The 25,775-nt window shown below is 34.3% G+C and overlaps 1 protein-coding gene across 10 annotated transcripts in view; it reads left to right on the top strand.

Moving 5' to 3' along the window:
* CDK17 (cyclin dependent kinase 17) overlaps window positions 1-20,277 on the top strand; it is a 109,458-nt gene extending 89,181 nt beyond the window's left edge. For 5 of the 10 annotated variants that reach the window (XM_072724618.1, XM_072724625.1, XM_026012985.2 and 2 more), the window contains exons 6-17: window positions 263-319; window positions 1,426-1,540; window positions 2,194-2,288; window positions 2,531-2,593; window positions 3,610-3,733; window positions 7,587-7,707; window positions 9,905-10,002; window positions 10,634-10,739; window positions 12,799-12,841; window positions 16,342-16,432; window positions 17,927-18,004; window positions 18,531-20,277. In XM_072724618.1, coding sequence (XP_072580719.1) covers window positions 263-319; window positions 1,426-1,540; window positions 2,194-2,288; window positions 2,531-2,593; window positions 3,610-3,733; window positions 7,587-7,707; window positions 9,905-10,002; window positions 10,634-10,739; window positions 12,799-12,841; window positions 16,342-16,432; window positions 17,927-18,004; window positions 18,531-18,568 — 1,029 coding nt within the window. In that variant the 3' untranslated portion in view covers window positions 18,569-20,277. Of the gene's footprint in view, window positions 1-262; window positions 320-1,425; window positions 1,541-2,193; window positions 2,289-2,530; window positions 2,594-3,609; window positions 3,734-7,586; window positions 7,708-9,904; window positions 10,003-10,633; window positions 10,740-12,798; window positions 12,842-16,341; window positions 16,433-17,926; window positions 18,005-18,176 lie in introns of all 10 variants that reach the window. The other 5 variants (XM_072724621.1, XM_072724622.1, XM_026012986.2 and 2 more) reach the window with 1 other exon arrangement.
* Window positions 20,278-25,775: the final 5,498 nt, after the last annotated feature.

The raw sequence follows: 25,775 nt of genomic DNA, 5'->3' as shown, positions 1-25,775 counted from the left end.
CTATTTCAAGACACTCTTCAAAGTGAGAACATTTCAGAAATTGAGGAAGAGGGGTACCTGGTTGGCTCAGTTGGTAGGGCATGCAACTCTTGATGTCAGAGTCATGAATTCAAGCCCTATGTTGAGTGTGGAGCTTACCTTAAAAGAAATAATAAAATAAAGTGCACTCCTTTAATAAAAGGAATAATGTTTAAAAAGAGAAATTGAAGAAGAGATGGATTGAAATTTTAAGAACACTAAACTTACAATTGTTTGCTTTCAGTCAGAAATTGGGTTTGGAAAAATGGAAACTTATATCAAATTGGAAAAGCTTGGAGAGGTAAGCAAATACTTTTTTCAAAAATATAACACACCTTCTTTTTCTTGTTTGTTTTCTAAACTCCACAATTAGTTCACAGTTTTTACCAACCTAGCAAAAAAAAAAAGTAAGCACCATTGTCTAAAAGACTGTATCTTATACTGAAAAGGTAACAATGTTAGAAGGAAAAAACTTTGAAGTCTTGAAAATATGCTATCAATTTAAGAGGAAATGATTTTTTTTTGGCTTATAATCTTTTTATTTGAAGCATAAAATGTTGTGCTTTCTTGGTAACAAAATAGGCATCTCTCTGTTAGCCTCCTTGGCAGTCTGTTGTCTGTGCTGTCATGTGGGAAAGAAATTGCACGAGTTCAAACCTGCAAAAAATAAAAATTTGTCTCTAAAGATGAAAACATATCTCATTGAAGGCTTAGGAAATTTTTGGCTAAAAAGACCTTGGTTTTCTTGAGCTTGCTACTGAACTAATTTTGAACTTGATCTTAGCCAAAAGGCCGAGAAGCGATGTGACTAATTTTGAGGTGGTCTTCTTTCTTCCCAGGGTGAAAAAGGGCCAGCCAGAAAACAATGGAATTAGCTATTAGGAAAGCCTTAAGAAAATTTGAGGGCTATCTTAGCAGTGATAGAAGAAATCTCCTGTAGAATATATTTGTTGTTTAACAAAGAGTAAATGTACATAAATTCTGAAAGTCTGAGAACTGATAAAATTTTTCATATTTAACAATGTCAGTTATATTTTCAGTTTTCAGTTAATATGGTCAGTTAGTGGCCTCAGAGTTCCCATATCACTGCAGGCAAAGTACCTTTGATTCTGAAGCTACTGATCCAGTTAATCTGATTCAGAGTACAAAAAGTAGATTAAATATTCTCTCTGAGTTTTCATACTTTGAAGCACTCTGTAGGGTTATAAGAATATGGAGGCTCTGCATATGGTACTGAAAGTCCTCTTAGCTATAAGAAAACCAAGACTAATCATTGTAGAGTTTTGCTTGCAAAATGGACGTTTAACATATGCTTACAAATTAGGAATTTAGGTCTCTATATTGTATAGATGCTGTAGATAGACTCTTAGGATATTTTGATGTGTCTTTCAAAAATATATTTTATAGGGTACATATGCAACAGTATATAAAGGAAGAAGTAAATTGACAGAGAATTTGGTGGCATTGAAAGAGATCCGGTTGGAACATGAGGAAGGTGCACCTTGCACAGCTATAAGAGAAGGTAAAATTTTATCTTTGTGACCAAAATGTATACAGAGTTTATATAGAATGTTTTAAAACCAAAGCTGCATAACAAGAGTTTATGTTTTAGTAAGTAAAAAGAGCTCAGATAAAGATGACTGGGAGATATATTTAGACCTTAAAGCTAATAATTAAAGTCAAAATATTTAACAGAATTAATTATATTATTGTATAGGTTACAGTGAAATACTATGAAGTCATTAAAAATTACTGTCATGGATAAATATTTGACTTTGGGAAATGTTATATACTATCTATGGGGAAAAGTAAACTATAAATTGATATATACAGAATAACATGATACCATTTTTTTTTAAAGTTAGATTATCCAGAAAATGACTTGAAGCAAGTCATAAGCAATTTGGAGGAAAAAAATGTTAATACTTGAGAAAAAACAGAAGATGTTTTGGAGAAAGTTACTGTAACAGTGGGGATAATTTTAAGTATGAAAAACAAACCGAAAGCTATAATAGAAAAATGATTAGATTAAAATTTATGCTGCAGATCCTATTGGTGAATTTTTGTTTTACACTTAAGAGAATCTTAAACTCAGTCAGTTCATGGTTAAACTTCAGGTTTTTTATAGTCTGGCTACCACAGACTGAATAATTGACTTTCTTTTCTTTCTTGCAGTTTCACTATTAAAGGATTTAAAACATGCAAATATAGTAACCTTACATGACATTGTTCATACAGATAAGTCTTTGACTTTGGTGTTTGAGTATCTGGTAAGCATTTAACAAAAATTGAGTACTTTTGCTATAATAAAACGTAGGAAATTGAGTTAACAGCTCCAGGGCGTTGCTGTTTAGTTATTGGTATTTAATTAAATTATGTGTTGTGCATTCAGTATCTTTCCTCAAGAAAACAAACAGCAAAAACCACTTTTAAAAATTAGATACTATTAAGAAATCAGCCATGTCCTCTGAGAAGTATGTATCACATTAGTAAAGTACTATATTTTTTTCAGGATAAAGACCTAAAACAGTACATGGATGACTGTGGAAACATCATGAGCATGCACAATGTAAAGGTATGTTTTAGTATGTGTTCTTAAATAGCCCTTATATTTTTCAAACATAGAATGCAACAGGAATAGATAGAAATAGTAATTTTAGAAAAAAAAAAAAAGAAATAGTAATTTTAGAGTTTTCAAAACACATAAATATGTAGAGTATAGAAACTTCTGCTTAGAATTTTAGGCCTATTGTTCAGCTCCTGCCCTGGCTTATTCTTAATGTCCTAATGCTCTGTTTTTCACGTACAAGTAAACTGAAGGTACATTCTTGAATCCTCTGTACTTGAGGCTCTTTTTGTCAACCCCAGAGAAACAAAAACCTTCTGTGTTGCACATCCCTTTTTCTACCAAAATGCACAAAAAAGGTCTACCATTAACTTATAGGAATTGCTTTTTTCAGAGAGTCATTCAGAGCTCTACAGTGCTAATTCTCTTTTCTGAATCATAGCAGATTTCGAAGGCTGAGTAGGAGGTGCAGAAAGTAAAGTACCCAGAGGGTGGGTGATAGAAGCTGGTTTAGGTTATTTTTATAGCACATAATTCACCAGAGCTATGCAGTACCAATCTCTTTGACACCTTAGAATTTTTATAAAACCACTAATTCCAATGCCTTATTTTAAAGACACTGTCCCAGATCAGGTTTTTTTTGGTGGCTGGGGGGTAGATGTTGTTTAGTTGTTTTGCCAGAAAAGCATAATCAAATTGTAAGTCTTAGGAGGCCTGTAAACTTATAAGGATATATTTATTTTAAATCAATTTCTATAAATAGGGACTATTACTATGCAGACAAAATTTCATTCCACTTTATTTCCAATTTTTATTTTCATAGAAATTGTCAGTGGGTGGATGCTTCAAATAGAATAATAAATTGTAAATTTAGAGAACAACTGTATAAGGAAAGCTTTGTACTTAAGGATGTGGGTTTTTTTTCTTTGACTATTTTGGCCAGTTGCTTTTTGTTTACCATAACATGCTTACCAAGGTATATCTTATTATTTTTAAGACTAATTTCTATTCATTTGTTTCTGTAGCTGTTTTTATACCAAATTCTACGTGGTTTGGCATATTGCCACAGAAGAAAGGTATTGCACCGAGACTTGAAACCACAGAACCTACTCATTAATGAAAAAGGAGAATTAAAGCTAGCAGATTTTGGTATGGAATGTATGAGATATTTATAAATAGTTCCAGGTGGTTACATTTATAAGAGCAACTGTTGACACTGTGTGATTGCTTTTACATGAGTTTGGAATTTTCTCTGTAGCCCAAACTTTGGTGGGTGAGTTAGGTTCATGAATGCTAAAAGGTACCAGTTCTCAGATATGGTCTTTAGACCCCTAAACATCCTGAGACTCTTTCAGGGCATCTCCAAAGGTATATAATATCAAAATTATACTATATGTTACTTTCCTTTTTGACTGTGTTAATATTTGCAGTGATGGTCCAGAAGCACTCAGGGGTAAAGCTACTGGTGCCTTAGCATATATCAAGGCAGATTGTACTTAGTGGTCATTGTGTTCTGTACCACTATACACTTGGAGGGAAAAAAGTGTCAGTTACATATAAAAAGGTATTTGATGAAGCAGTAAAATTTATTAATTTTATTAAATCTCCATCTTTATATGTCTTTTTAGTATTTTATGTGATAAAATGAGAAGTATACATAAAACACATTTGCTGTACATGGAAATACTATGGTTATCTCAAGGAATAGTGCTTGTGTGACTACTAAACTTCTTTTTTTCAAGGAACATCATTTTTACTTGAAAAAAATGACTGATGAACAAACTATAGGTACTCAGATATATTTGGCACAGGTTTTCTTGGAAATGAAGTGAGCCTATCACTTCAAGGAAAACAACTGAAAGTATTTCTTGCCAATAGGAAGGTATGAATTTTCAAGAAAAAATTAGATTTTGGAAATTTGGATCTGCTACTTTGAGCTTAATATTTTCCCCATACTTAAATACTTAAAAGATTTTACTGATGAGATCGGTGGTGATATTAAGAAATATTTTTAAAAATATGCTCAGAAGTCTGTAAACATTTGGAATATATGTATAACTTAGAGTATCAATATTTTCCAAAATAACTAGTATTTACATGATATTAACAGAATCGTGCCTGGCTAAAAGATACACTTAAAGTGCAAGATAGACCAATGAATTTTAATGTAACAGGAGCATGAGAAGTTTACTAATATAATTTGTTACCACATAATCTTTAAGAAATTAAATCTTATGTAGTGTCAAAGAATATGGACAGTTTTCAGAAAAGGCTATTTAAATACTTTTCTTTTTTCCAACTTCATATCTTCATATCTGAGATCTTGAATCTCTTCATAAACTTCAATCAAAGCAACATGTCATACAGATTGAATACAAGGGCAATTGTGAGAATCCAAGTCTTCTTTTAAAATAGACTACAAATATAAAAAACAAGGTTATTTGTACTAATTTTTATTTTCCTTTAGAAAAAATCTTTCATAAAAATTAATATATAACTGGTGTATTAAATAAGTTTTAATTTTTTCTCCATTTTTCTAATATGGCAGATATCAATAATCTATGTAAATAAAAGATCTTTGGGTGCTGCCACTACCGAAAGGTTCTTTAACATGACTGCCACCATGACTTTGTATTTATATGCTTATTAATTAATGCTATTTATCTCTCTTTAGCTAACCCAATTTTGAGATCACAAGTTCTTTTTGCTTCTAGGAAGTAAACTTTTTTATATTAAATTATATAGTAGTTTTGTATTTTTTTGTTTTGTTTTTTAAAATATTCCACATTTTGAGAGATTAAGTACTGTAACAGAACTTAGTTTTAAAAAGTCAGTGCAGTTTTCACAGTTAGTGTCTATCATTTTTCATAAATGATTATAGTAGTTTTACTTTTGGAGTATTGCATTAAATTTGAAAATATAAATGGTTCAAGTATTACTTTGTTAATAACATTAAAAATTCACTAAGTGGTGATTTTGTTCAGGAAATTCCTATACTTTTACTCATTGAACTTTACTATTTGTTTGAAAGTAGGTTAGTATTTGTTTTTCCTTCCTTAAAAAGGAAATGAGTAGAGGTCATGTGTTTTTAAACTTCAGAATTATTTGCATATGCTCACATATACTATATGGTGTCTTGGGCACAGTTTATGTTGTTACTTTCCTTATATTGTTATTTTGGCTATCTTTCGGGTTTTTGTTTTTTGTTTTTTTGTTTTGTTTTTTGTTTTTTAGTTGAGCTGAATTTACTACTCTATTCCTTAATCCTAAAATGAATAGCAGTGATAGAGAAACCCTCCTTGGCTATTAGAAATGCAAAAAGGAATGAATGGCAAGGGTCATCAAAAATGTACTTTTTGGGGGGAATAATGTTATGAGTGCTCTAAATTTTGCTTCTAAGAAAGTAAACAAAGCAAATTTTATCTTTTCACAGGCCAACAAGAAATTCTGATTATTCCATGAGATAGTACAATCAATTTATCTCTGCTTTTAGTTAATTATTTTTTATTGGTTGTGTAGTAAATATACTTAAGAACCACAAGTAAGGGAGGGTCATATAACTTTGAGTATTTTATTGTAAATTGTTCTTGATCTCTATGAAAATTATATCATTTTTCTGTGATTGATTCAGATATGGGGAAGTACTAATACAAACATTTTTGTTAATAATAGAAAATGGCTTCTATAATTATACCATATCACAATTAATTTGGTTTGGAAGAGATTATTTTGTTTCATACCAATACTGAAATTCTAATTGTGAACCAGGAGTCTATTTGAACAAGCACCCTAGTTCAGAATTCTGTTAGGAGCAGGAGAGTAAGGTATGGAGGAGACTATAACTTGCTGTTGATTTGATGCTGTACATACTGGTTATAGAATAAACCAACTTGTGGCCCTGCCTTTTTCCTCAAATAAGCCATTATTAACATCAGGAGGAAATATTAGAAAGCTGCCCACATCTTGCGAATTATCAAAGTTGGTAGGAAAATAATTTGTTGAACTTATTTTACCAAGTTGAGTTGGTACAGTAAGTCTTGTTCCAGTTATACCCTTTAGCTGTTATGTTATAGTAAACAAAAATAGTATGAGTGATGCCTGACTGTTTAAATTTCTGGTTTTATTTGAGTGACTTTATCTAGTTTAATAAGTATTGAATTATCCTTTTATAACATTTTTCTTATTTAATATTTTAATATATAAAATTATACATACCAAATAACAGCCTAAAAATGAATTATTCCTTGTTATTGAAATAAACTATATGTTAGAATAAATTTATATTTTTTCAGGTATCTTTTACAGTTGCTTCTTCAAGTGATCAGAATTTGGAGGCTTAGAGATAATAAAAATAACTCTCCTGCAAGTAGCTCAAAGGATGAGGTTGTGAACTCTTGCCTTTATTTCTAAATAATAAGTGAATTCCACTTGAAATTGGCAAAAGAATGGCACATGGTTTTCATCATTTACATTAATACCCAAAGGCAGCGTGGTCCATTCTATTTAAAATTATGCTTAAATATAACTTAAAACTTAAAGTGCACAATAGCAGTGTAATTTATTCTAAAAAAAAAAAAAACTAAAATTGGCATAGCAAATGAAAGTTGGAATTAGGTTAAGAAAAGGTAACAGGCCTCTAGCTATAAGCAGTAAAACTGTTTATCTCTGTATCATCAGCCTATTTGGCATTAATTTAAGTTCCACTTGGAAATAATTTTGGCACCGTGATTCATAGAAGAAAAGTATCTTAAGTTTAGATTAATAGGAGGCACTGTATCAAGTGCATTCACATGCATAAAAATAAACATGGTTTCAGATTGTGAAATTGTTAGTATTTTAATCACATAAGGATTTGCTTACCCAAGACCATGAGCTCTCAAAAAAATTCATAAAACTTACTTCAGGAAACTAAAGAGTAGCTGTCTCAGACATCTTGTGACTGGAGTCATAGTGAGGATATGGGTTATAGCCATTTCTTAATTGTTTTCTTTTCCCTGTGAAGGGCTAGCCAGAGCCAAATCGGTTCCTACAAAGACCTACTCCAATGAAGTCGTCACACTGTGGTACCGGCCACCTGATGTGCTTCTTGGTTCCTCAGAGTACTCAACACAGATTGACATGTGGTAAATACATGCATATGTTATTATCATTTATAGTTGTGAAAGAATGTAGCCGTTGTTAACACAAGGCATACTGATAGATACTTGAGTTTTAAGGCAATATTACTTTAAAGAGTGAAACATAAGCAGTAATTAAGAGTTTTGTCACATGAGTAAGATCACATTGGTTTACCAGTTCTACCACTTATAGCCATATAGTTAGTAACCTTATTCAGATACTGGCCTTGCCTCAGTTTCCTCATTTAAGGAAATGGGAATAGTAATATTAACTACTTTAAAAAAACTATTCTGTGGATAATGTTGAGACCAAATGAGCTAATAATACATATAAAGTACTTAGAAGAATGTTTAGTACATAGTAGTTTAAAGTAAAATTATTCTTGACATTTAATATTTAATATTCATTAAAATCCATTTGTTCTTAAGTTGACCTAAGAATAATAAAATAAATATTTATTAAGAATAATAAATAAATAATAAAATACATAAATAGAATAATAAAATATCATAGCCACCTTCCTCATATCCCCTCTGATCATTCCTTTACTCAAATACCTTTGCTGCTTTCTCCATTCATTATCTATGGAGTAAGGTTCAGTCCCTCAATCTGATACTTAATGATCTCAATAAAACATCTCTAAACTATCTTTCCCAACTTACTTTACACTATTCCTCTATATAAATATTCTCTTTTAGCCCAGTGGGCCACTCACCATATCTCAAAAATAACCTGGGCTTTCCCATCTTTGCACTTGTGCTCATACCAGTCTAACCATCTGGAATGAATGCTGTGCTTCTCTGGGCCTATGAACCTTCAGAACACAGCTTTTCGTAAATCCTTCCTGAATACTACCCAGCATCCAGTGGCAATCCCTTTCTCTGAAATGTGGTCACATTTATTAAATATATAATGTAATGTTGTCATATACTTCTTTCTGTTGTCTTGTGTTGAACAACTATATATAATTTTGTGTAACATTTTTTAAACTTATTTTTTAAATTGTAAATACATATAATGTAAAATTTACCATTTTACCCATTTTAAATGTACAGTTCTTTGGCATTAAGTACATCCACATTGTTGTGCAACTCCAGAAGTTTTCATCTTGCAAAACTGAGACTCCATACCCATTAGACAATTCCCCATTTACTCCTCTTTCCAGCCCCTGGCAACCACTGTTCTACTTTCTTTCTCTATGAGTTTGATATTTCTAAGCATTTCATATGAGTAGAATCATAGAGTATTTGTCCTTTGGTAACTGGTTTTTTTTCACATCGTGTAAATGTCTTCAAGTTTCATCCATGTTGTAGAGATATTTGACTTTTTTATGTCAGAATTTATTTAATTTTTAAGACTGAATAATCATTGTATATGTATGCTACATTTTGTTTATCCATCCATTGGTGGACGTATGGGTTGTTTCTACCTTTTGGCTGTAACGAGTAATGCCACTATGGACATGTGTGACAAATATGTCTTTGAAACTCTGCTTTCAGTTCTTTTGGGTATATACTTAGGAGTGGAATTTCTGGATCATATGGTAATTCTATTTTAAATTATTTTGAAGGACAACCATATTGTTTTCTATAGTGGCTCCATCATTATAACTTTTTATATAGCATTTTAATATGTAAAATTTTACATACAGTAGTTAGAGTGTGAGTTCTTTAATGGAAGGGACTGTCTTTTAACTTTATTGACACAGATTCTAGAAGATAGTATTCATTCACTGAATCTCCCTCCATTTTTTTCCTTCCCATGCACATGTACACACTCAAAATGCTCACCACCCTGCATCTACCTGTATGTTCTGTCTCTGCTTCCTGCATAAAAACATCTTGAATCATTTGCTTCTCCCTATCCCTGTTACCCACTGTCTAAGACATAATAGGCATTAAATCACCTTTAGTTATTGGCAGTGTTTTTTTTCGAAGGTCATACAAAGTAGAGCTAGAATTTTTAAGGCAGGGTGGAGGAACTGAGATGGAGGAATGGATATAGCAATATGGAAGTTGAGACAAATAGGATACATGTTAACAAATTCGCTTAGCTGGAGCTGAAAAAAATCTCTGCAAGAGGTTTTTCTAGCAGGTAAATACAAAATTCTCCATCCTGAGAGCCAATCTAAAGGAAAATAGGTACCTTCATAATAGGTAAATTGGCTTACTCATCTTTTTTTTTTAATGATATATCTTAAAGGGGTGTTGGTTGCATTTTCTTTGAAATGGCTTCTGGAAGACCTCTGTTTCCAGGATCAACTGTGGAAGATGAACTGCACTTAATTTTCCGACTGCTAGGTAACAGAAATATTTTCCTAGTAATTTGTTTTCTGCAATTGTGACTAGCTAGATAAGACTATATATTTTAAAAAAATATATCCAAAAATTTGGTACTGAGACTAACATAAATAGCTGTTTTAAGAATTATAATTAGTTGGGGTACCTGACTGACTCAGTCATGGGGCGTGTGACTCTTGATCTCTGAGTTGTGAATTTGAGCCTCATGTTGGATATAGAAATTACTTAAAATCTTTAAAAGAAAAACTGATTAAGGAAAAATTGTAATCCTAAAGATTGAGCATTCTATGTGACTTCTTTTCATTTACTGAGTTCTGCCTTTGTATTAAAAATTATATGGAAGAACAGAGAAGAGAAGTATTATTGAAAATTGGCCTGTAGCATATTATTAGGAAATAATTCTAGGTTAAGTGTTAGTTAGGCATCATTTTTAAGGCTTATTGTGTTATCCCTAAAAAAGTAGATATGTGTTTACTAATTCTTTCATTTTGCTTTCAGTTGAAATAGTCAAATCATCTACTAAATGCGAATTATTCTTTAAGACACTTTCTTAGTTCTCCTTATTTATATATATTTGTATGTATGTAAATTTTTATGTATTTACAAATACAAATTTTTTTTTTCAATTCAGGGACACCATCTCAGGAAACTTGGCCAGGTGTTTCTTCAAATGATGAGTTCAAGAACTACAACTTTCCAAAATACAAACCACAGCCTCTCATTAACCATGCACCCAGGTACTTTTTTCTTTTTCTTTAAACCAAAGGGAGAAAACCCACATGATTCTTTCCAGTCTCTTTTTTTTTTAATTCTTATTTATTTACGATAGTCACAGAGAGAGAGAGAGGCAGAGACACAGGCAGAGGGAGAAGCAGGCTCCATGCACCGGGAGCCCTATGTGGGATTCGATCCCGGGTCTCCGGGATCGCGCCCTGGGCCAAAGGCAGGCGCCAAACCGTTGCGCCACCCAGGAATCCCTCTTTCCAGTCTCTTAAAGCATTAGCCACAGTAAGGATTCAGGGAAAAATATATAATACCTGTACAAAGTTCTTAAATATTTTAGGATCTGATTTAAATGAATTTCTTCCTTTTGTCAGATTAATTTTATAATTCAGAGACCAAGATATGTAAATCAAAGAATTTGAGCTCCGTATATGAATATAGAACATCCATATTAGAATTTTAGAGTTTATGTAGATTGTTCCCTTTATCTGAAAGAAGACATTGTTTAATGCCATCCTCAGTACCATGAAGACCACGATGAAATTTTTGTTTTGTTTCCTGCAGTATTATTCTGTATTCACTTATAAAAACCTAAGAAAGTGTTATAAGTAAAATCTTGACTCTGACACAAGATGACTTGTCAGTATTTGGCCAGTGTTAATGATGTGATTTGTATTTGAAGAATGTAAACTCTTTCTGACCTCTTAGGTCCTAAATGTTGGCCATTTAATTAAAGTTTCTCAGCTCTACCCCCAGATCTATTTAATACTGGCATTAAAATTTCAGTCAGAACATTTCTACTTACGGAATTATTACGTTTTCAGTAAGTAACATAGAATAACTGACCCCTTTTGACTGTTTTTTCACATTTCCTTAAAAAAATAAAAGAGTACACCCAGATACCAAATAAGGTCAGTGTTTGTTTTAATAAAAAGCCATTCACATTGCTTACAACATAACACACTTGGCTCTAGTTCCATTTATTCTCAAGCTAGAAAGAGTAGGAAAAATAGTTCTGATACAAAAATGTTTTTAAAGTATTTATGTGAATTGATGTTCTTATTGTTACTATAGCAACTAATAACATTCTAAGTAGACTTTCTTAGGAAAATAATATTATGTGCAGGGCTTTTTATGTGTGTCTCTTCCTTCTAAGTAGCATAAATCCTATTTTTGTGATTTTTATGTTGCTTGCTATTACGGTGTCCAGTGCAGAAGGTCAAGCTCTTCTTTAAAGTAGGTTCTCCATGACCTTAGCCTCTAGTTTGTCTGTGCCCAAGGGGCTCTGGATATTTGCCAGAATGGCAAACTACAAAGGAACAGAGGAGCCTAGAAAATGTCTAGGCCACAGCATCCCCAGTATCTACTAAGAGCACTTGAGAAAATGTTTCTTTATTCATTATTGTGCTTTTGACAGTGAAAAGCAATGCAAAATAGACCTATAATTTCTGATCAAGAGATTATCCCATTAAAATAGTCCCTCAACCTTCTATTGCTTATTAAGTGAATTTCATCACCATAAATGACTACCTCATTGATTTTGTAGCCCTAGTTTTTAATTATGTTTTATGATGTTATTGCGGCATATTTAAATTGAACTTTATAGCTTCTATAGTAGACTGCCCTGTAAAAATGTGTTGAATGAGTCATCTGTGTTTATTGTGAACCACAGTGATGCATGTGGGGCCACTTGCCTCTTTATTTTCACCTATACAGTGAGAAAATGATGCTTTTATAGCTTGTGTGTAGTGGAACACTGAAAATGATACACTTAAGTAATAGAGGTTACTTTGAGATAGAATGGTGATTTTAAAAATTTCTTTAATTTTCTAATTTTTTCATTATTGAAAATTTGAGTCAAAGCCCGGTTTTTTATAGTTTCTTCTTAAATAAGTGGCAGGATAAGTCTTTTAAGGATAAAACAGATTTGAGTCTGTTTGAAAGCAACAAGAGTGGCTATTTTAGAGCACTTGAAGTTAGCAGATTAAGACACTTGGAAAATAGTTACATTTGAAAGGTTGCTGTCAACTGAGATAAAAGAATAAATTGCCACTTGTTTTTTGTTGTTTTTAGGTTAGACTCTGAGGGAATCGAGTTAATAACAAAGTTTCTTCAGGTAAGTTACATCTTACTTTGTAATCACTAAGCCTCAGTTTCTCTGCATCTGTAGAATGGGATAAATAATACTTTGCTTAAATATTTGTCATGACGATTTTTTTTTAAGATTTTATTTATTTGAGAGGGAGAGTTAGTGAAAGAGCACACAAGCAGGGGACAGAGGAAGAAGCAGATTCCCCTCTGAGCAGGAGCCCAACGTGGGGCTCAATCCCAGGACCCTGGGATCATTACCTGAGCCAAAGGCAGATGCTTGACCAACTGAGCCATGCTGGTGCCCCTTGTCATGACATTAAATAAGATTATTTATGGTAGTATCTGGCATGCTTAAGGCATATGCTTAAATAAAATAAGAATAAATGATGGTTTCTCTTAATGTGTATAGGTCTCTTATTGTGACCTAGAACAATTTGAGGTAGTCCCCTTCTGGCATTGATCAACTATGTCCAGGCCATATTCTCTGCAATTCCTGTTCTCTTAAGTTCTTTTTCTTTTCCTTATACCTAGAGCCTTACAGGCTGCTGCACCTACAAATGTCTTCTATTCAAAGTAGGAAGAAGAGCAGATAAGGGTGTCAGCCATAATAGTCCTCTTGTATCTGGAAAGCAAAGCTTTTCCAGAAACCCCTACAAAGCTTCTTCCTAAGTCTTGGTCACCAAAACATTAATTGTAAGAGAGGCTGGGAATTGGGGAGCAAGATTGCCATAATTAGTCTAAATTTGGTAAAATCATGATTCATCATTGATACGTTGAATTTGGAAGCATGGACACCTTAAATAGATTATCTCATCAAGGAAAAAAGGGAAATGGGATCCTAATAGGTAATTTAATAGTATCTGTCCTGGAGTGGCTGCACCAGCTTACATTCCCACCAACATTCCTCATTCTCCCCAACATCTGTCATTTCTTGACTTTTAATTTTAGCCATTTTGACTGGTGTGAGGTGGTATCTCATTGTGGTTTTGATTTGTATTTCCCTGGTGTTGAGTGATGTTGAGCATTTTTTCATGTGTCTGTTGGCCATTTGTATGTCTTCTTTGGAGAAATATCTGTTCATGTCTTCTGCCCATTTCTTGACTGGATTATTTGTCCTTTGAGTGTTGAGTTTCATAAGTCTTTTATAGATTTTGGATACTAGCCCTTTATCTGATGTGTCATTTGCAAATATGTTCTCCCATTCTGTTGGTTGCCTTTTGGTTTTGTTGACTGTTTCCTTTGCTGTGCAAAAGCTTTTTATCTTGATGAAGTCTCAATAGTTCATTTTTGCCTTTGTTTCCCTTGCCTTTGGAGATATGTCTAGCCAGAAGTTACTGCAGATGAGGTGGAAGAGGTTGCTGCCTGTGTTCTCCTCTAGGATTTTGATGGATTCCCATCTCACATCTAGGTCTTTCATCCATTTTGAGTCTACTTTTGTGTGTGGTGTGAAGGAATGGCCAGTTTCATTCTTCTGCATGTGGCTGTCCAATTTTCCCAATACCATTTGTTGAAGAGACTGTCTTTTTTCCATTGGGTATTCTTTCCTGCTTTGTCAAAGATTAGTTGACCATAGAGTTGAGGGTCCACTTCTGGGTTCTCTGTTCTTTTCCATTGATCTATGTGTCTGTTTTTGTGCCAGTACCTTACTGTCTTGGTGATTACAGCTTTGTAATAGAGCTTGAAGCCAGGAGTTGTGATGCCACCAGTTTTGGTTTTCTTTTTCAGCATTCCTTTGGCTATTTGGGGTCTTTTCTGGTTCCATACAAATTTTAGGATTATTTGTCCCAACTCCGTGAAATAAGTTGATGGTATTTTGATAGGGATTGCATTGAATGTATAGATTGCTCTAAGTAGCATAGACATTTTAACAATATTTGTTCTTCCAATCCATAAGCATGGAATGTTTTCCCATTTCTTTGTGTCTTCCTCAGTCTCTTTCATGAATGTTCTTTAGTTTTCTGAGTACAGATCTTTTGCCTCTTTGGTTAGGTTTATTCCTAGGTATCTTAATGGTTTTGGGTGCAATTGTAAATGGGATTGACTCCTTAATTTTTCTTTCTTCTGTCTCATTGTTAGTCTCATTGTTAGTGTATAGAATTGCAACTGATTTTTGTGCATTGATTTTATATCCTGCCACTTTGCTGAATTCCTTTATGAGTTCTAGCAATATTGGGGTGGAGTCTTTTGCTTTTTGTTTTTTTGTTTTTTTTAAAGATTTTATTTATTTACTCATGGGAGACACAGAGAGACAGAGACATAGGCAGTGGGAGGAGCAGGCTCCCTGTGGGGAGCTCAATAGAGGACTCCATCCCAGGTCCCCAGGATCACAACCTGAGCCAAAGGCGGATGCTCAACCACGTGTCCCTCTTTTGGGTTTTCCATATAGAGTATCATATCATCTGTAAACCACAAAGAGATACCTCCTCACACCAGTCAGAATGGCTAAAATTAACAAGTCAGGAAACAACAGATGTTAGCGAGGATACAGAAAAAGGGGAACTCATACACTGTTGGTGGGAATGCAAGCTGGGGCAACCACTCTGGAAAGCAGTATGGAGGTTCCTCCAAAAGTTGAAAATAGAACTATCCTATCCTAAAGATACAAATGTAGTGCACATGCACCCCAATGTTTATAGCAGCAATGTCCGCAATCCCCAAACTATGAAAAAAGCCTAGGTGTCCATCAACAGATGAATGGATAAAGAAGATGTGATATAGATATACAATGGAATACTACTCAGCCATCAAAAAAAGAAATCTTGCTATTTTCAATGATGTGGATGGAACCAGAGGATATTATGCTAAGCGAAATAAGTCCGAGAAAGACAATTATTATATGATCTCACTCATATTTGGAATTTAAGAAACAAAACAGAGGATTATACAAGAAGAGAAGAAAAAAATAAGACAATCAGAGAGGGAGACAAACGATACGGGACTCTTAATCCTAGGAAACAAACTGAGGGTTGCTGGAGGGGAGGCGGGTGGAAGATGGGGTAACTGGTGATGAGTATTGAGGGCACATGATATAATGGTATAAGTGTATTATATAATACACTTGGTATTATATAAGACTGAAGAATCACTGACCTCTACCTCTGAAACCAGTAATATGTTATATGTTAATTAATTAATTTAAATAAAATTTTTAAAAAACACCAAAAAAGTAACATCTCTCCTAAAAGTATTGGATGTATTTCCAATGATCCTTTGGTGCTCATGAGGAAAAGTAACACCAAAAGTCAGATATTTTAATTTTTTATTAAATTCAGAAATACAGGGAACCTAAATTTTTAGTGAAGATCCAACTTCATCTTGGAAATTTGGAACTGAGATATATGGTCATTACTACATAATCTCAATAGCAACTCACATTAAAATATATCTGTATTCTCCAAGTTGGTTCTTAAAAAGCAGTCAATATATTACAAATTTTCAAGATACAAGTAGCTCTAAATGCTAATCTGCCTCCCCTCATAATGTTTAGAGAAAAAGTTAATGAAGCAGTTCTTTGCTTTTTCACAGTACGAATCTAAGAAAAGGGTTTCAGCAGAAGAGGCCATGAAACATGTATATTTTCGAAGTCTGGGACCAAGAATACATACTTTACCTGAAAGTAAGAGAAAATCTAAAGTCCCTTCCCCCCTTTTCATTTGTCTAGTGTTAGAGACTGGGGTGAATTAGGGGTTTAGGAAGAGATTGTTGTTAGTTTTTAAGCATAAAATTTTAGTCTTTTTGTAACCAGATTAGAAGTCCTTGAAGGGAAGTGTGCCTTATTTGCATATGTTTTCATTTCTTTTTCTTTAAGATGTATTTATTTATTTTAGAGAGAGTGTGTGTGTGAGAACATGCCCACGCAAGTAGCAGGAGGGGCAGAGGGAGAGTCTTCAAGCAGACTTGCTGCTGAGCACAGAGCCTGACGTGGGGCTCAGAGTGGGGCTTAACCCCCACAACCTATGAGTAATTGATCCAAACTGAAACAAGAGTTGGACGCCCAACTGACTGAGCCACCTACGCACCCCTTAACTTGTTTAACACTGAGCACATTGCCACTGCTCTATAAGAAATCAATAGTACTTACGCATGGGTTTTTAATCTTATTGGACATAAATTGGAAAATGCCATCTGATGATAAACATTGTCATTAGGTCCAGTCTGGATTGCTTAGATTCAGAGTTTCTAAAAATGGATTTTTAGGCAAAAAGTAATGAAGCACAACCAAAACCTAAAATTGTTTTCTTGTGAAAGTAGATTTCCTTTTCAAGATATAAAGATGATTTTTCTTTGCTGTGGTCACTCTGACTTTACTATCCTCATAACAGTGGTGAGTGTATTGTCGGGCACTAAAAGAGCTGATTTCTCATGTCTAATTGCTTCATTTTAAAAGATTACCCCAACATTTCACTTTAAAACAGAGTAAGGTGAATGGGGAATTAGAATATTTAGGAACTGAGATTCCAAAAGCTTTCATTAATTTCCCATTCTCATTTACAAATAAATAACTGATTCATTGACGTTTGCTAATTGGAATCAAGAATCCTTAAGACTTTTCATTTATTGCATATTTTTTAATAGACTACCTCTCTGGCAGAGGTTAGAAATGAGAAAATTGAATTACAAGATGATATTTACATTTCGTTATTAATACCAAGTTTCATAGTGTGAGGTAGGCAATTGTGGTTGTGTACAAACCTGTTGATTTTTTCTGAAAATCTGAAGGTATTTTGAGGCCCTGATACCTTCATGCCATTTTAAGGAGGCAGATAAAAGGACAGAGAATAAAAATCAAATACCTGTTGATTATATCTCCCAACCCCATTAAGTCCTAGAAAGAGACAGGGTCTATTCTTTATATGTACATATTTGAGAAGAAACATGACATTGGAAGCATGATTCAAAGGAGAGTTGTGGGGGAAAGGTTCTAAGGGGCGATTATTTTGTTTGATTTTCTTCTCAAAACATTGGGACAAAGGGGAAGATAGTTCAGTAAGGCTATAATCTTATAAATGTTGAATCAATATACATTTTTAAACATTTTGTCTATAGTTGAGTTATGTTTGTTTTAATAATGTTAGACCTTCACCTGATAGTTTTTGTCTATGCATTTTAGGTGTATCAATATTCAGTTTGAAAGAGATTCAGTTGCAAAAGGACCCGGGTTTTCGAAATTCTTCTTATCCAGAGACAGGTGTGTTTGTCATAAACCATTTCACGTGTCGATCATGAAATTTTGCGTGGAACCAAGTTTTTGGTTTATAAATTGATCAGTAAAATTATTGATGTATAAACCAATGTACAGTGCATTCCACAACTGTATGTTTAGCATTGCACGTACTCACTTTTCTGTATGATGTGGGCAGCTCAGTAATTCTTCAGAGAGAAATCTGACTCAGTCAAGTCAGGGATCCTGAAAGCTGCAGATGGCACAAAGACCTTTTACAAGTGGCCTGGCTTGATCACTGCATACGCCATCCCTGGTACCTGAGGCAGAAGACACATCTTGTGCTTCCTAGTCATCAGGTTCATCACTTCGAAGCATAGAAGCTGTAGACTGACCCCATCAACAAAAGGGTCATTTCAGACAGTGCTGATCACTCTTATCATGGAACATTAGTTTTTGCTGGTGGGAACATTAGCTTCCTAGAGTCACCAAATACTGTATGTGGGATAAAACTGAACTTTGAACTGCCTCATAAAATGACTTTATATTTTAGGACATGGGAAGAACAGAAGACAGAGCATGCTCTTTTAAGTCTGATAAAATGGTTTCAAGCCCAGCCCCCAGCCTTTCTTATCAATCAAGGACTCAGATCTGAAGGCAAATTATTTCTTTTGGTGGACTTGGAATCTCCGTTTGTCTGCACTGTCCTCTTCACAGTGGAGTCTTTTTATTTCAGACCTACAGATTGTTTTTATATTTGTTGTCACAGTGTGACAATTTTTTTGTACAGTTGGTTTTAAGGTCTTCTCTGCCATTAGAGCCAGTAGGTTACAGCTATTGATGTAACTGTAGCTGCAATTTTTGTGCAGGACTGAGAAACACAGTGCATTATTTATTGCGGAATCATTGCTGCTAAATAACTACTGTCTGTTTATTTAACACAACAGTTAAATGCCTGAAGAAGTTGCAGTGGCTTTATTAGATGTGAATGCATCTGTTTCTCCTCACGAATTGTTTTACTGCTGCATTTCTTGTTTGTTTTTAAAATTAAACTGCAGTGTTTCCTGGAATGTAAATTTAGCTTTGCTTAACGGTAAAATAAGTGAGCCATCTTGAACACTCTAAGTTCATGCTATATAATTTGTTATTGAACATCAGCAAGTAGAGTAGCTAAGAAATTGATGAGCACATTTATGTTTAGGAAAGCATGTGATGCAGAAGTTGATTCAAGCAAGTGAATACCTTGACATTATGGGGATCTTACCTTTAGATACCAGTGAATTAAAGCACCAAAATTATTTATTTTTACCTTTCCTCATTTTAGAAATATTTACTGCATATTATTGGATATGTGTATACTAATACACTTACCTATTTTACATTGTGCTTTAATTTAGTTAAAAGTAAACCATACAAGTCCAGTGAAATATGTGAGGTCTTGTTTCATCTTAAATACAATTCTTTTATTAGAAGGGATGATACTTTTTTGGGGAGCCATTTATTTCATTTAGGGGGAGCTGTGTATGTGTATGTTTTAATAACATTCACTTGGAATCAGCTAAAAGCTATAATATGTCTTTGAAATGAGCCATGTTAAAAACAAATGGGAGAAATGAGAACTTAGAGGATTGTTTTGAAGCATTGTAGGTATTAATGTGTTTATCAGAGATAGTAAATATTACAGTTTCAATTATGCATCTCTTTGAACATCATAAACACACCTTGGTGTTGGTAAGTGTTTTAAGTATTTGTGTTAACTTTTAAGGACTATTTGTTTATTTAGTGCATCTTACAAACTACAACTCTTAATTGGTATATTTTGAAATGGTCATGTAAATTTTTGGCTTATATATCATGAAAATAATCATAACTTAATATTTTTTCCTGATATTCACTGTAAAACATTCAGGGGTCCTACCATTTCTGTTCAGGAAATCTTGTAGTTTATTGTTATTTAACAGTATTAAGTGAATTTTTGTATATTTCATTTTAACTTTATTTGTGAATAGTGATTGTGGCATGTTTGGGTGTTATTTTAATATTTCATGATACAGAAATTTTAATTTTTAAAAAAATTTTCTGGAAGAAACAGATTCATGTGTAATGGTGAATATTGGACCACTACTGCTTTTCACATTTGTAAATTGGTTTTATGTTAAACCCTGTAGCCTAACAAACTGCTGTTATTTCTAACTGACAGACATGTATTAATATTGTACTTTGAAGGTTATAAATATTATGTGGAAATTCCTCCATTTTGTTTTGAAATTTATAATAACAAGATCTTCATGTTGTTAAAATGTGGTTTTGTTGAGTCACAGTTCTTTCTGGGGGAAGAAGGCCGTGCAGAATGGGGTCATTTTCTTCTATGGGTTTCATTTTTACGATGATGAAGTCTCAGCTGTGCCAGTAATGATATTTAATTTATATTTGTGCTAGCCATTCATTTAGTAATCTCTGCTGTAATTTTATAGGATAGTACTCAATTATAAAGCTGTCAGATTTTTCATTTCATAAGTTATATAAATGATTTGCAAATTTCAAATAGTTATTCACGTTTGATATTCTTGCATATAAAAGATGAAGAAATATATCCAGTAGTTATATAAAATTCTTCCTAGGAAGTCCTAGGGATGTTTCTTCATTTTATTAAGGAATTTGATTTTTTTTTTTTTTGATACTTGAGCACCTCCATTCAGATCCTGAAAATTTTGTAATGAAGAGAATTGAAGCTCAAAAATTTTAAACCTTGAACCCTTACAATTCATCTTAAACTGACATGGTTTTAAAGGTAAGAGAGGATGTGTTTTTTGGTTTTCCTTCCGAGTGATGTTGTTAACACCCATTAACTACATCACTCTAGGTGTACAGAAGTGGCTCCACTCTATCTGATGCTTTATTATATTTCAGAGACTACTTGTTAACATGATCTGTCTTTTGGATCCAGGACAATTCATAAGGTAGTTTTTTTGTATGCTTCTGTTTTTAATATTTTTTTTTAATCTGCCATTCTTACCCATTGTAAGTATACAGTTTAGTGGCATTAGAGTATTGTACAGCAGTTACCACTATCTTTTACCAAAATTTTTTATCTCCAAACAGAAATTCTACACCCATTAAGAAATCCTCCCTCATTTCCTCCTCCCTACAGCTTCTAGTGACCTCTGATGTGTAGTCATAACTCATTTTGCTGTGCTGCACTTTATCGTGCTTTGCAGATACTGTGTTTTTTTGTTTTGTTTTTAAATAAATTGAAGGTTTGTAGCAACCCTACCAGTGCCATTTTTCCAACTGCATTTGTTCACTCCATGTCTCGGCATCACATTTTGGTGTTTCTCAAAGTATTTAGGATTGTATTATTATATTTGTCATGGTGATTCCTGATTAGTGATCCTTGATATTACCACTGTAATTGTTTTGGGGGTGCTGCAAATCACACCCATGCGAGACAATGAGCTTAACTGAGAAATGTTATTAGGTGTTCTGAATGCTCCACCAACAGGTTATTCCCCCAGTATTGAAATTAGGCCAATTAATAACCCTACAATGGCCTATAATTGTTCAAGTGAAAAGAAGAGTCACACATTTCTGAGTTTAAAGTAAAGCTAGAAATGATTTAAGCTTAATTGGGAAGGCATGTCAAAAGCCAGCATAGGCTGAAAACTAGGCCTCTTGCTCCAATCAGCCAAGCTGTGAATGCAGAGGAGCAGTCTAGTGAACACATAAATGATAAAGTGAAACAACCTTATTGCTGATACAGAGAAAGTTTTGTTGGTCTGGGTAGAAGGTCAAATCAGCCACAACATTCCCTTAAGCCAAAATCTGATCCAGAGCAAAGCCCTATCTCTCTTCAGTTCATTGAGGCCTTAGAGAGGTGAAGAAGCTGCAGAAGAAAAGTTTGAAGCTGAGGTTGGTTCATGAGGTTAAAGGAAAGATGTCTGCCTAACAAAAGTGTAAGTTATCCAGATGATCTAGCAAAGATAATTAATGAAAGTGGCTACCTTAAACAGAGTTTTAATGTTGGCAGAATAACTTTCTCTTGGAAGAAGATGCCAGCTGGATCTCAAAGCAAGAGAAAGAAGTCAGTGCCTACCTTCAAAAGATTGACTGAGTTACCTCAGTGGCTCAGTCGGTTGAGCACCTGACTCTTGATTTTTGGCTCAGGTTATGATGATCTCAGGGATGTGGGATTGAGCCCTGTGTTGGGCTCCACACTTGGCAGAGAGTCTGCTTCTCCCTCTCTCCCTCTCCCCCTCTCCTTTCTCTCCCTTCTGTCCCTCTGGCTCCCTCTCTGCCTCTCCCTTCTCACTCCTACACTCTCTGAAATAAATAAATCTTTAAAAAAAAAAAAAAAAAAAACAGACTGGGCAGCCCCGGTGGCTCAGCAGTTTAGCACCGCCTTCAGCCCAGGACGTGATCCTGGAGACCCAGGATCGAGTCCCACGTTGGGCTTTCTGCATGGAGCCTGCTTCTCCCTCTGCCTGTGTCTCTGCCTCTCTCTCTCTCTGTCATGAATAAATAAATAAAATCTTTTAAAAAAAAAAAAAAAAGGAAGACTTACTCTCTTATTAGAGACTAATGCAGGTGATGACTATTAAGTTGAAGCCAGTGCTCATTGACCATACTGAAAACCCTAAGGCCCTTAAGAAATATGCTAAATCTACTCTCCCTGTGCTCTGTCAATGGAACAACAAAACCTGGATGACAGCACATCTCTTTATAGTATGATATACTGAATATTTCAAGCTTACCGTTCAGAAAAAAGATTTTCAAAATATTGTTCATTGGCAATGCACCTGATTGCCCAGGAGCTCAGATGGAGAGGGACAATCAACACTAATCTTGTTTTCATGCTTGCTAACACAATATCTGCTCTGGAGCCCATAGATCAAGGAGTAGTTTTGACTTTCAAGTCTTATTCTTTAAGAAATACATCTCATAAGGCTATAGCTGCCATAGTAGTGATTCCTCTGATGAATCTGGGCAAAGCAAATCAAAAACCTTTTGGAAAGGATTCACCATTCTAGGTGCCATTAAGAACATATACCATTCATGGGAAGAGGTCAGAATATCAACATTAACAGGAGTTTGGAAGAAGCTGATTTCAAGACCAGCGGAAGAAGTAACTGCAAATGTGGATGTAGCAAGAGAACTAGAATTAGAAGTGGACCCTGAAAATGTGTCTGAATTACTGCACTTCCATGATAAAACTTCTAATGATGAGAAGTTGCTTCTTAGGGATGAACAAAGTGGTTTCTTGAGATGGAATCAACTCCTGGTGAAGATGCCATGAAGATTGTTGAAATGACAACAAAGGATTTAGAATATCATCACATAAACTTAGTTGGTAAAACATCAGGGTTTAAGAGTACTCCAATTTTGAAAGAAGTTCTGTGGGTAAATGCTATCAAACAGCATGAAAGGACTCTTCCATTGTTGCAGCAGACTTCATTGTTGTCTTAAGAAATTGCCACAGCCACTCCAGCCTTCCACAAGCAACCACCACCCTGCTCAGTCAGCAGCGATCAACATGAAGGCAAGACTCTCCAACAGTAAAAGGACCATGACACACTTAAATCTCAGATGGGTTATCATTTTTTTAACAATAAAGTATTTTTTAGCAAAAATATGTACTTTATTAAACATGCTATTGCACACTTAATAGCTTGCAGTATAGCATAATTTTTATATGCACTAGAAAGCCAAGAAATGCACTTGACTCACCTCATTGTGGTACTTGCTTTATTGTATTGCAGTGGTCTGAAACTGAACCTGCAATATCTCCAAGGTATGCCTGTAATTTTTTTTAATTTTCATTTATTTACTTAAGTATATCTCTACACCCACATGGGGCTTGAAATCACAACCCTGAGATTGAGTCGCATACCTTTCCAACTGAGCCAGCCAGGCACCCCTTGTATGCCTGTACTTTTTGTGTCTGAATTTGCCTATTGTAGATATTTCATATATGTAGAGTCATAGCATGATAATCCGTGGGTGTCTGGTTTATTTCATTCACTTAAAATGTTTTCAGCTTTCATCCATGTTGTAGCACGTGTCAGAATTTTATTTCTTCTCATGGCTGAAATAATACTCTTTGACATTTTGTTTAAATATCCGTTGATTTCACACTAGCTTTTTCCCTCTTTTTGGCTTTTGTGAATAATGCAGTTATGAACATGGGTGTACAAGCATCTGTGTGGGTCCTTGTTTTCAATTCTTTGAGTTTATATACCTAGGATTTGCATTGCTGGTTTTTTTTTTTTTTTTAAGTAATTCTGTTTACCTTTTTGAGGAACCATCAAATGATTGTCCATGGCAATTGCACCATTTTACATTCCCAGTAATAATGTCTGAGAGTTCTAATTTCTCATCCTTGCCAACACTTATTTTTCTTTTTAAAAAAATTATATTCATTTTAATACATATGACATGGTATCTCATTGTGTTGTTTGTTTGTTTTAAGATTTTATTTATTCATGAGAGACACAGAGGCAAAGAGAGAAGCAGGCTCCATGGCAGGGAGCCCGATGTGGGACTCGATCCTGGGACTATCTCGGGACTCCAGGATCATGCCCCAAGCTGAAGGGAGGTGCTCAACCCCTGAGCCACCCAGGCGTCCCTCATTGTGGTTTTGATTTGTATTAACCAAGTGAGTAGGATGTTGAGCATCACGTGCTTATTCACCATTTGTTTATCTGGTTTAGAAAAGAGTCTATTCAAGTCCTTTGCCCATTTTTAAGTTGTTGCTGAGTTAAGTCATTTAAGCTATAGTTGTTTAATTTTTTTTTTTTTTTTTTTAAGAATTTCCCAGTAGATTCCCTGCTGAGCATGCAGCCCAGTGAGAGGCTCAATCTCAGGAACCTGAGATCATGACCTGACCTGAAATCAAGTCAGATGCTTACCTGTGTCACCCAGGCATTTCTCTTTATGTATTCTAGATAGTAGACTCATATGAGGTATATGACTTACACTTATTTTTTCCATTCTGTGGGTTGTCTTTCACTTTCTTGATGGTGTCTTTTTAATACGTAAAATTTTTCTTTTTAATGACATATTTGTTTTATTGTGGGTTGTTTTGTTTTTGTTTTTTTACTTCTCATGGCGGCATATTTAAGAAACTGCTGCCAAATTTAAGGGCATGAATATTTTGCCGTTTTAGGAGTTTTGTTATTGCTTCCATGTAGGACTTTGATCCATTTTGAGTTAATTTTTGTGGTGTAAAATGAGGATCTATACATTGCACGGGAATATCTAGTTTTCCCAGAACTATTTGTTAAAAAGACTGCCCTCTTCCCATTAAATAGCCTTGGCACCCTTGTTAAATTAATTGGCCATAAATGTGAGAGTCTATTTTGGGGGCTCTTGATTCTGTTTTATTGGTCTATATCTCTGTCTTTCTGCCAGTACCACAATGTTTTGGTTACTTGTAGCTTTCTAGGTTTTGAAATTAAGAAGTGAGTTCTCCAACTTTGTTCTTTTTTTTCAAGATTGTTTTGGCTATTCAGGGTCCCTTGAAATTCCATTTAAATTTTAAGATGGGGTTTTTCTGTTTCCCAGCAAATATACCATTGGGATTGTGATAGGAATTGGATTGAGTTGGTAGATCACTTTGCAAGTATTGTGATCTTAAGTCTTCGAGTCCATGAACACAGGATAGCTTTTATTTCTTTTAGTAATGTTTTATAGCTTTTCAGTGTGTAAGTCCTGTGCCTCCTTGATTAAATTCATTCCTTAGTATTTTATTTTCTATGTCACTGTAGATGGAATTATTTTTTTTTATTTTTTTTTCAGGTTT

Source organism: Vulpes vulpes, chromosome 10, assembly GCF_048418805.1.
Source record: "Vulpes vulpes isolate BD-2025 chromosome 10, VulVul3, whole genome shotgun sequence".
Lineage (NCBI taxonomy): Eukaryota > Metazoa > Chordata > Mammalia > Carnivora > Canidae > Vulpes > Vulpes vulpes.
Note: the sequence above shows the minus strand (reverse complement) of the source record. Positions and strands in the feature narration are given on the sequence as shown.